Source organism: Protobothrops mucrosquamatus, unplaced genomic scaffold (genome assembly GCF_001527695.2).
Source record: "Protobothrops mucrosquamatus isolate PMUCROS unplaced genomic scaffold, P.Mucros_1.0 scaffold7183, whole genome shotgun sequence".
NCBI classification, from domain to species: domain Eukaryota; kingdom Metazoa; phylum Chordata; class Lepidosauria; order Squamata; family Viperidae; genus Protobothrops; species Protobothrops mucrosquamatus.
Genome location: NW_015392988.1, coordinates 1 through 10,453, shown reverse-complemented (window position 1 = coordinate 10,453; position 10,453 = coordinate 1). Strand labels below are relative to the sequence as shown.

Genomic DNA, 10,453 nt, shown 5'->3' with positions numbered 1-10,453 from the left:
AGAGAAGAAAGGTCACCAAATGCCCCCCAGCCGGCCGGGGAGAAGCCAAGCCTTGCAGAAGCCCCCACCGTTCCGGCCTGCTCTCCTCTCCCGAGCTGACCCCCGTAAGGCAGATCCTTTAAAGCAGGGGGTCTCCAAACTCGGCCCTTTGATGACTTGTGGACTTCAACTCCCAGAATTCCTCAAACGGTCCTAAGTCACTTTTTTTCAGGGCTGTTGTAACTTTGAACGGTCACTAAATGAACTGCTGTAAGTTGAGGGCCATTGGTATTCCCTCCTTTCACTTTTTCACGCTGCCAATCTTTGCAGCAGCCATCCTGGTTCAACCATGTACAGGTATACATCCGAATATGTTATTTCTCTGTCATAGAATATATGTGGGTATGGGGGTGTACGCAATTTTTCTGTTATATTTATGTAGTGTATATTGGAGGGAGTGACCGTATGAGAGCTGTATGCAATGAATTTTCATTTTAATGTATGCCGATTAGTGTACATTTAAAGTGACAATAAAGTTAATTCTATTTTATTCTGTAATTCTATTCTCATTCTCTTCTATATTCTCTTCTAGTCTATCTCCTATTCTATTCTATATTCTATTCTATTCTATTCTACATTCTATTCTATTCTATATTTTATTTTATTCTATTCTATTCTATTCTATATTCTATTCTATTCTATTCTGTAATTCTATTCTCATTCTATTCTATATTCTCTTCTATTCTCTTCTATGTCCTATTCTATTCTATTCTATATTCTATTCTATTCTATATTCTATTCTATTCTATATTCTATTCTATTCTATCATTCTATTCTATATTCTTTTCTATTCTATGTCCTATTCTATTCCATTCTATATTCTATTCTATTCTATTCTATATTTTACTCTATTCTACTCTATTCTATATTTTATTCTATATTCTATTCTATTCTATATTCTATTCTATATTCTATTATATTCTACTCTATTCTATTCTATTCTATTCCATTCCATTCCATCCCATCCCATCTCATCCTTATTCTATTCTATTCCATATTTTCTATTCTATTCTGTATTCTATTCTATTCTATTCTATTCTATTCTATTCTATTCTATTCTATTCTATTCTATTCTATTCCATCTCTATTCTATTCTATTCTATTCTATTCTATTCTATTCTAATTCCAATTCCAATTCCAATTCCAACTCCATTCCCTGACCCATTCCCTCCCCATATGAGCAGCTTCAGGAGAAGGAAGGGAGTTCTTACGGAAAACAGGGCTGCCCTCCTGCTGCTGGACAGTGACCAAGACGGAAACTTCATGGCTGGCAGCATCGGAGCTGACCCGGCAAACGTACTCTCCAGAGTCGGCGGGAGAGACCTTGACCAGCCGCAGGCGAGTTCCCAAGGCCTAAAAGAGGGTGGCATCCTTGTCAGCATCCCCTTAAACCATCCTAGCTCTGCTGGCTATGAACTTCATCCAGTATGGATTTATAGATTTTACATGGGTGGGGGAGAAACAACGATTCTAAAACCCTTAAATAAAATAATGAAAACAAGGCCCTTCTTTTGTATTGGGAGCGAGGAGAGGTTTCCAAATCCTTTGTTGAAAAAAACCCCAGTTATTTAAATAGCAACCGTCCCAACCCCTTTGCAGAATTGCCCGCCATTAGAATAGAATAACAGAGTTGGAAGGGACCTTGGAGGTCTTCTAGTCCAGCCCCCTGCTCAGGCAGAAAACCCTACACTATTCCAGACAAGTGACTGTCCAGTCTCTTCTTAAAAACTTCCACTGTTGGAGCACCCACAACTTCTGGTGGCAAGCTGTTCCACAGGTTAATTGTTCTAACAACTGTCAGGAAGTTTCTCCTTAGTTCTAGGTTGCTTCTCTCCTTGATGAGTTTCCACCCGTTGCTTCTTCTCCTGCCTTCAGGGGCTTTGGAGAAGAGCTTGACTCCCTCTTCTTTGGGGCAGCCCCTGAGATACTGGAACATGGCTATCATGTCCCCCCTCGTCCTTCTCTTCATTAGACTTTGGAGCCATATCCTCCCTGCCTCACCAGCTCCTATCTCGGAGGCACACAGAGCTCAGTTGATCCACTAGGCCAGGCCTAGTGAGCCAGACTTTGGATCCATCGATTCCATTTCCCTAGCAGCAGCTCTGGGCTTCAAAGTCCAAAGAGCGTTTTTCCAGCTAGCCAAAGTGCTTTGAAACTGGAATTGTGCCCGAGAGCCAATTTGGGGCGCTCTGCGGGCAAGGGGGTGCCTCTGAGACTGTGGCCCTAGTGGCCCCAAAGTTGTTATCCAGTTGCACTCCTTAGCGCTCAGGGCCGTCATGCCTGTACCTGGTGATGGGCTGGCAGGGCTTCACCCCGTCTGTACCAGGTAACCATGGCTTGCTCCGGGCGGGAAACCACGCAGTCCAGCTCCAGCGTTTGTCCCTCAGCGATGACGGCTGACGAGGCCTCGATCCTCACGGGAGGAGCCACGCCAAAGGCTGGGGAGAGCAGAAGGGTGGTGAGGATCCCGCCAGCCCCCAGCGAACCCTGTCCTCCCCCCCGGCCTTCCTGCCAGGAGCCCCACACCTACTGGAGGAGGAGCGGGCGCGGGAGACGAGGACGGAAGCTTCTCGGGTGAGGGAACCCAGGCTGACACGGCAGACGTATTCCCCAAGGTCAGCCGGGGAGAGCCGGGCGATGCGCAGGTGGGAACCGGAGACCTACGGGTTGAGGGAGAAGAGGGAGTCAGCGCACAGGTGAAAGGAATGTCGTAAACCCCCTCCCAGGGTCTCTGGACCAAGCTGCCCCCGGCCCCGAGGGGCAACCATACCTGGTGGCCGGCTGGCAAGGATCCGCCTCGTTTGTACCAGGTGATGGTAGCGCTGGTTTGGCTGGCCACAACGCAGTTCAAGTCCAAAGCTTCTCCTTGGACGATGGAGGGTGACGAAGGCTCAATCCATAGCGGGGGTCCGACTCCTCCCGAGGCTGCAAGGACAGGAGGGAGGGGCTGCCCATCAGCTGGCAGACATCTCCCCTCCTGCCAGCCCTCCCATACCATACGGAAGCATGCCAACCAAGTCGCAAACCATGTCCCTCCAAATATAACAGTCTTTTGTTTCTAAAAGCTATCCATTCTTTGACCCATGTTAGTACAGATGCTTGATGGTATAAAACCCACTCTGGCAAGCCCAAACCTCCATTTTCCTTGGCTTCTGGTAGCATTTTTTCAATTTAATTCTAGCTTTCTTTCCTTGCCAAATAAATTTCAAAATTAGTGAATTTAAGTCTTCAACAAAAAAAATTCTCTACTTTTTATAGGTACCGTTTGAAATAGAAACAGTATTTTTGGTAATATGTTCATTTTCGTCCTGGCAATTCTTCCCAACATCGAAAAATTGCAGGTTTTTCCATTTTTCCAGGTCCAGTCTTATTTGGCTCGATAATTTTGTATAGTTATATCTTCTTTTATCGTCGAACATCTTGCTGTTAAAATATATTCCCATGTATTTAACCTTTCTAACTATTTGTAGTTCTATTTTTTTCTGACATTTGGGGGTTTTTTTTGCTCATCTGTGAGAGTTTAAACTATCACTTTAGTTTTTTCTCTGTTTATCTTCAGACCTGCTCTTTCTCCATAGTGTTCTATCTTTTCCAATAATTTAGGAATCATCTCTAAATTTTCTTCTAAAATAAAGGCCAAGTCACCTGCAAACGCTTGCAATTTGTAAGTTTCACCTGTTATTTCTAGCCCTCTGATTTTTTTCTTTTTAACTGAAAGTTTTATAAAATTTTACAATATAAATCCCCCCTCCCCCAAACCCACCCCTCCATCCCCCCTCCCTCTCCCCTCACTTCCCAGAGCCCATCACAGGATTAACAATAAAATAATCATAATCTAACTAACGTTAATCAACTATTAAGCTAACAAATCTATAACTTCCTTTAACTCTCTTTTAAAGCAAATATACAATNCAAACCAATATATATCTTTCTTGTGAATAATCCTTCACATAAGCGGAAATCTTGGCCATTTCTGCTAAATTTGAGACTTTAAGTGTCCATTCTTCTATAGTAGGTAAACGTTCCGTTTTCCAAAATTGAGCAATTAGTAATCTTGCAGCAGTTATAAAATTCAACATCAACTCCATTTCTTTTACGTCCAAATCTTCCACAATACCCAACAAAAATATCTGCGGTTTAAACTTTATCTTTTTCTTAAAAATATTTTGAATGTTCCACCATATCTTAATCCAAAATGCTTTAACTTCCCTACATGTCCACCACATATCCCTCTGATTTCTGTTATCTTGTCTAATGTTTCTATTTAAAACTTCCAACGTTAAGATAAATAAATAAATAACAATGGAGACAGTGGGCATCCTTGTCTTGTCCCCCCTTGTCCGTGAACCTGGCTCAAAGGTTCAAACCTTGGCCTGCCTCCTTTGGCCCTTCCCATCCTATGAAACGCGCATGTTCCGGATCCTAAGCTGGGATCTGAGCCTAACTCACTTTGGGAGCTGCTGTGCACGGTGATCACTTTGGAGGCCTCTTGAACCATGCCGCTGTCACCGTCCATCACCCGACACACGTATTCGCCCGAGTCCGCTGCCGTGGCCTTCAGAATCCTCAAATGGAGCCCAGAAATCTGAAGGGAAAAAGGGGGGTCCAGAGATGGGGTGAGGAGCCCCCCCCGCAAAGGGAGGAAGAGGCGTGCGCTCTAGCCAAGGGTCTCCTGCCATTCCCGTACCTTGCGATTAGCCGGGAGGGCCCCTCCCCGCTTGTACCAAGTGACCCTGGGCTGCGAGAGGCCCGTGACCTGGCAGGTGAGGTCCAAAGCCTGACCCTCGGTGATGGACGAGGAGGCAGAGTCGATCCTGACCGGGGACGGCCCTGAAGAAGTCAGAAAACAGGTCAGCTTCTTTTGCCCTCTGGTTCCAAGGCTCGGTTCCCAGGTAAAGGATGCCCCAAACACTGACTTTGTGCCCAGGTGGCGACTCCCGGCTGTCCTCCCCATGCCGAGGTGTGGGGCCTTTGGCCTTACCCTGGGAGATGGTCACCTTGATGGAGGCTTCCTTCGGGCCAGCTCCGTTGCTGACGCGGCAGACGTATTCCCCGGAGTCAGCGGCAGAGACCTCCAAGATTCGCAGGAGGGCCCCATGGATCTAGGGAGGAAGCAGCATTGCGGTCTGCCGTGAGCCTCTCTGGGGTTTTCTAAGTTCTTCTATCCTCAGAGAAGGGATGGAGGAAATGGGTGGAAAGCTCCCCCTTTTCTTTAAGTGTGTAGTGCAGACATGTCAAACACGAGGCCTGGGGGCCGGATGCGGCCCACGAAGTGGTTTCATGTGGCCCATGAAGCCATCCTGGAAACAGTAAGGGAACGGCCCCCGCTGCCTTGGCCCTGGCCCTGGCCCAGGCTGGCCGGGAGCCAATGTACAACTTTGTGGTGGCCATCTATGCTGAAAGGCCTTCAGTCTTAGCTCCACAAGGCCGTCTGGAAACAGTGAGGAACCAGCCCCTGCTGCGTCGGCCCTGCCCCCTGGGTGCATGCTGGGGAGGGGTCCCCCTTTGTGAGGAATGAAGAGATGGACCATGCCTTGGCGCTTGCCCCAGTCCCACCCCCTTCTGCCAGAGACCCTCAGATCTGTCCCACTCCTGCCCAGGCCCCTACAGGCACCCTTGGCGTGAACGATGTAGAGCTGGCCATGCCCACCCAGTAGGCCACACCTACTCCATCCACGCCCACCCAGTAGGCCACACCCACCCTGACCACACCCACCCGGCCCCCTGAGGGCAACCGCAATGCTGATGCGGCCCTCAATGAAATTGAGTTTGACACCCCTGGTGTAGTGTCTGTGTATCGTGCCTCCCCCTCCTCCTTCTGCGTCACGGCTTTTATTTCTGGACTGGGATGCTGGCTTATAACCGGGAGGGAGTCTTAGTCCCGTAACAATCACAGGCTCCTTGTCTGAAAAGCGTCCTGAGAAAAGGTAATATTTTACATTCTTTGCAAAAAAGAGAGAGCGAGAGAAAGACCATTAGAGCCACATGAGATCAAGCGCTCTGAATGGGACGTATTCTTTTCCCTTCCTGATCAAGAGGAAACGCTCGTTGATATTGGCAAGCTTCCCGACTTCCCTCCTTTCTTTGCCCAGAAATGAAAACCAGGAGGCCCCCCCAGAGAAAGGGGGTGCACCCACCCAACACCTATCGGGGCCGCGGGAGCATCCGAACCTGGTGGTTGGCTGGCAGGGCCCCTCCCCGCCGGTACCAGGTGACGGAGGCTGTAGGGTGACCGGCCACCACGCAGTTCAAGTCCAAGGACTGGCCTTCTGTGACCGAAGAAGAGGAAGCTTCGATCTTGACCGTCGGCGAGACGCCGTGTGCTGGACGGGCACAAAGGGCAAAAGAGAAGAGGATGCTGGGAGCAGCCAGAGAAGGAAAGGATTTGGCACCGAGACCCAGGCTGGCTTCGAATAGGCTGCCCTTAAGCCGAACACCTTGTTCAAACCAGCTGCTTGCTCGGTTTGAGACAGAAGCACGCACACTGGGCATCGCAGCTGGAGATTATTCAAGACACACACCCCCCCGCAGAAGAAAGAGGGAGCCTTACCCCGAATGACCACCACTTCAATGCGGGCTCTGCCGACTCCCATCGGGCTGCTGCCCACGCATAGGTACACCCCTCCGTCGGCGGCCGTGATGGAGGGAATCACCAGGGTGGAGATGTCCGTTCTCTCCGAGTGGGACTACGGACAAAAGGGAAACTGTTGGGGGGGACCCTCAAGCAGTGGCTGGACTCCCACCCTCCTGGGCCACACGGGGAAGGGAGTGCCAAGGAGCCCCTGAGGGGATAGAGCTGGGCAGGGCCACCCACGGCATCCGGGAGCCCCGGCACAAGCAAGACAAGAGCAGCAGGCGAGGTGGAAGCCAGAGAAATCTGGGCGGATGGGGGAACACGAGGCAGTTTGAGGGGAGGTGTCAGAATCCAATTATATTTCATTTCTAGTTATCGACTATGGAAAACCCCATTTCTGCCCTCTCTGGATTCTGTCATACTACGAAGGGGAAGGAGGGATGAGCAAAGGGGTTTTATGGCTCTCACTTCCTTCATTAAAATTTCAAAGGGACTGAATTTGGATCTCACCAAGAGGACTGACCATAACAATATGGCCATCACCTTTCATCTACTACTCTCTGAAGTCTCCCTTCTGCCGGTGGAGAGGAAAAGGGGGTGGAAATGTAACGCCTGGGATTGTCGCTGGAAGGACGGTGGGGTGGGAGCTGCTGGGGAACACTTAAAACCTTGAATGGTAGGGATGGGCCCTCATATCCTGTCTAGAACGCCTGCAACCATCTTCTCTTAATAAAGATGCCTGTTGGAAGAGATATTCCAAGAGTTCTGTCTTCTTAAGATGTAAAATGGGGTGGAGACCGAGGAGGAAGACCGAGTAACACGAGGGGCTCATGCAGAGGGATACCTGCTGGAACACCTGTATTCGCTGCCGGACGGCCTCCCGGCTGCCACTTTGGAAGTGGAAGAACCCGGAGACAGGAAGCGCCTGGCCCAGGAGAAGGGGGGTGAGAGGGAGGAGGAGAGAGAGGGGGGGGATAGAGGCCGCGAGAAAGATGAGAAGCACCCCAGAAGGCATCGCAGGGTTAGGGTCTGCTCCTGGCCCAGACCTTCCCTCGGGCAACCTCACCTGGACCCGGAGGTCCGGGAGGGGCTGTCCTCCCTGGGACACCAGGCCTTACCTGTGGAGGCAAGCTGCCGCCCTCTTTCTCCCAGGTGATGGTGGCCGCTGGGGAGCCCGCCGCCCGGCAGTACAGTCTGACGGTGCTGCCTTCCTGCACCTCCGTCCGCTCGGGGCTCACCTGCACTTGGGGGACACTGGTACCTGCCCAGGAGCAAAGGAGCCGTCAGTCCCCCCTCAGTCCCCGCTCTGGATTCAGTCGCAGTTTTGTTCCGTACATTATTAGCCTCGTGAATTCTCAAGCTTCCTCTTTCCGCCATATGTTCAAGATGGACGGTGGTCAATATGTACATGTTATTTATACATAAGGATGTAGGTTTATACATACATTGCATACAGCATGTTTAAATGTGTGTTATGTGTGTGTAGACTTTTGAGGGCAAGCAACAAAATTTCATTTTTAATATGTGCCGGGGTGCCCACAGTAAAAAAATGACAATAAAGGTTGTCTGTCTGTCTGTCTGTCTGTATCTATCCATCCATCCATCCATCCAATCTCTATTTATATCTATCTCTTTCTATCTCTGTCTGTCTGTCTATCTATCTAATACATCTATCTATCTATCTATCTATCTATCTATCTACCTACCTACCTACCTACCTACCTACCTACCTACCTATCTATCTATCTATCTATCTATCTATCTATCTATCTATCTATCTATCTATCTATAATCTATATCTATTTATATCTATCTATCTCTATGTCTATCTGTCTATCTATCTCTATCTATCTCTCTATCTCTATTTATCTCTATGTCTGTCTGTCTGTCTGTCTATCTAATACAGTGGTTCTCAACCTTTTTAATGCCGCGACCCCAACCTGTCGTAAGTCGAGGACTAAACTGGTCATAAGTCGAGGACTAAACCGGTCGTAAGTCGAGGACTACCCAATCGGTCGTAAGTCGAGGACTTTCCCTGCCCTGGAGCGCCGCGCATGCGTGGTTCCGCCCCCTGCGCCAGCCGAGGCGTAGCTGGCAAGTGGCAGAGATGGAGCAGGCCGACCACCAGCTGGTCCATCCCAAGGGAGGTAAGGCACCCGCCGGAAAAGGGGAAAAAAATGGTGGACAAAAAAAATGGCGGACAGCCTTGCTTGGCGACCCCCGTGAAATGGTCGATCGACCCCAAATGGGGTCCCGACCCACAGGTTGAGAACCACTGATCTAATACATCTATCTATCTGTCTGTCTGTCTGTCTGTCTCTATCTACTATCTCTCTCTCTATCTCTATTTATATCTGTCTGTCTGTGTCTGTCTGTCTTTCTAATACATCTCTCCCTCTCTCTCTCTCTCTCTCCCTCCCTCCCTCCCTCCATCCATCCCTCTCAGACTATCACTCCATGGATGACCTAAAGCTAATTTTCTGGCTGTCCCACTTGAATTCACTGTGGAATTTAATTACGCCTTAGCTAACTCTCGGCTCTTTCTAGCTGAAGAAGAATAAATCCTCCTGGATTCCTCCTGGGAAGAGAGACCCTGAGGTCCGGGGAGGCCCTCAACCCAATGCCGAGAAAGGGAGAACAGAAGAGTTGCTGGGAGCCACCTCTCCCTGTTGTGTGGGTGTCGGGCACCCACCTTGTGGCATGCTTCGTCCTCGTCAACCACCCTCGACTTACTTTGCACCTGCAGGAAAGCTCGGGCCACATGCTGCCCGACGCTGTTTCGCACTCGGCACAGGTACTGGGACTCGTCGGCAGGCTCAACCGCAGGGAAGCGCAGGATCCCGCCCTGGATAACGGCCTTGGGGGGTATCACGCCCCCGGGTCCTCCTGCAACAGAGAAAAAAGCTTCCCAGTTGTTTGAAGGGTGGGGAGGCTTCCTATTTTGGGGGGGAGAGGATGCTGGGCCCCCGCATTCTGCCCTGCCTGCAAAATTGAGTCCTGGAACACCCGGGTGAAAACGGCATTGGCCAAGCTAGACACGGAAATGCATCCGTTGGAACAGGGGTCTTCAAGCGTGGACTTCAACTCCCAGAATTCCTCAGCCAGCCCTGAGGAATTCTGGGAATGGAAGTCCACACGTCTGAAAGTTGCCGAGTTTGAAGATCCCTGCTTTAGAAGGACCCCCTCTGAGCAGAGCAGAAAGGCGCTAAATCAACCGCTCTCCTTTTGAACTACAACACTCCCCGAATCTTATTCCACTTGTATTTTGTATCTGTAACTTGTGTTTAAGTTACAGCTCAAGCAGGGGTCCCCAACCCCCCTGGGCTGCGGCCCACTAGCGGGCCTTGAGCTGTTCGGAACTGGGCCACGGCAGCGGTAGGAGAGCCTGTTTGCACACTCATCCTCCCTTGTGGCGATAAGCGGGCGAGCCCTTGCACTGGTGCTCCATTTGCACATGTGTGTGCCCGCCGCGCGTACGCTTGCTTGCCCACCCACTCACATAAACCACCCCCCTCCCCTCAATGGTCTGCAAAGCCAGAAAGATTGAGGAACTCTTGAGTATCACAATATAGAACCGTTACGGGGGAATAATCTGTTTTTGGCTATTCATTTGGACTGTAATTGGAACGGCCAGCAGGACGAGGCAAGAGCAGCTGTGACATTTGGAAATTAATAGGAAATAAGAATGTTATGCTGTATTATTAATTAGCTGATGTGAGATGGTGAGAAATAGAACATATTTAAGTAGGTAAGGCGTGCATTCTGAACATTAGATTTTGTGATGAATTGCGATAAAGGGAATGGTGGTCATTTAAAGCTTTGGAAATTATAAATATTAAA

General features: G+C 49.5%; 1 protein-coding gene across 1 annotated transcript in view; it reads right to left on the bottom strand.

Annotated features, from left to right (window-relative positions):
* The window catches only part of LOC107300472 (basement membrane-specific heparan sulfate proteoglycan core protein-like), a gene marked incomplete at both ends in the record, with an annotated part of 14,755 nt that extends 5,256 nt beyond the window's left edge, over window positions 1–9,499 (bottom strand). Inside the window, 12 exons of the mRNA XM_029287004.1 lie at window positions 1,251–1,392; window positions 2,326–2,477; window positions 2,552–2,699; window positions 2,810–2,964; window positions 4,489–4,624; window positions 4,727–4,905; window positions 5,021–5,141; window positions 6,211–6,362; window positions 6,590–6,725; window positions 7,458–7,538; window positions 7,732–7,874; window positions 9,347–9,499. Coding sequence (XP_029142837.1) covers window positions 1,251–1,392; window positions 2,326–2,477; window positions 2,552–2,699; window positions 2,810–2,964; window positions 4,489–4,624; window positions 4,727–4,905; window positions 5,021–5,141; window positions 6,211–6,362; window positions 6,590–6,725; window positions 7,458–7,538; window positions 7,732–7,874; window positions 9,347–9,499 — 1,698 coding nt within the window. The remainder of the gene's footprint in view (window positions 1–1,250; window positions 1,393–2,325; window positions 2,478–2,551; window positions 2,700–2,809; window positions 2,965–4,488; window positions 4,625–4,726; window positions 4,906–5,020; window positions 5,142–6,210; window positions 6,363–6,589; window positions 6,726–7,457; window positions 7,539–7,731; window positions 7,875–9,346) is intronic.
* Window positions 9,500–10,453: the final 954 nt, after the last annotated feature.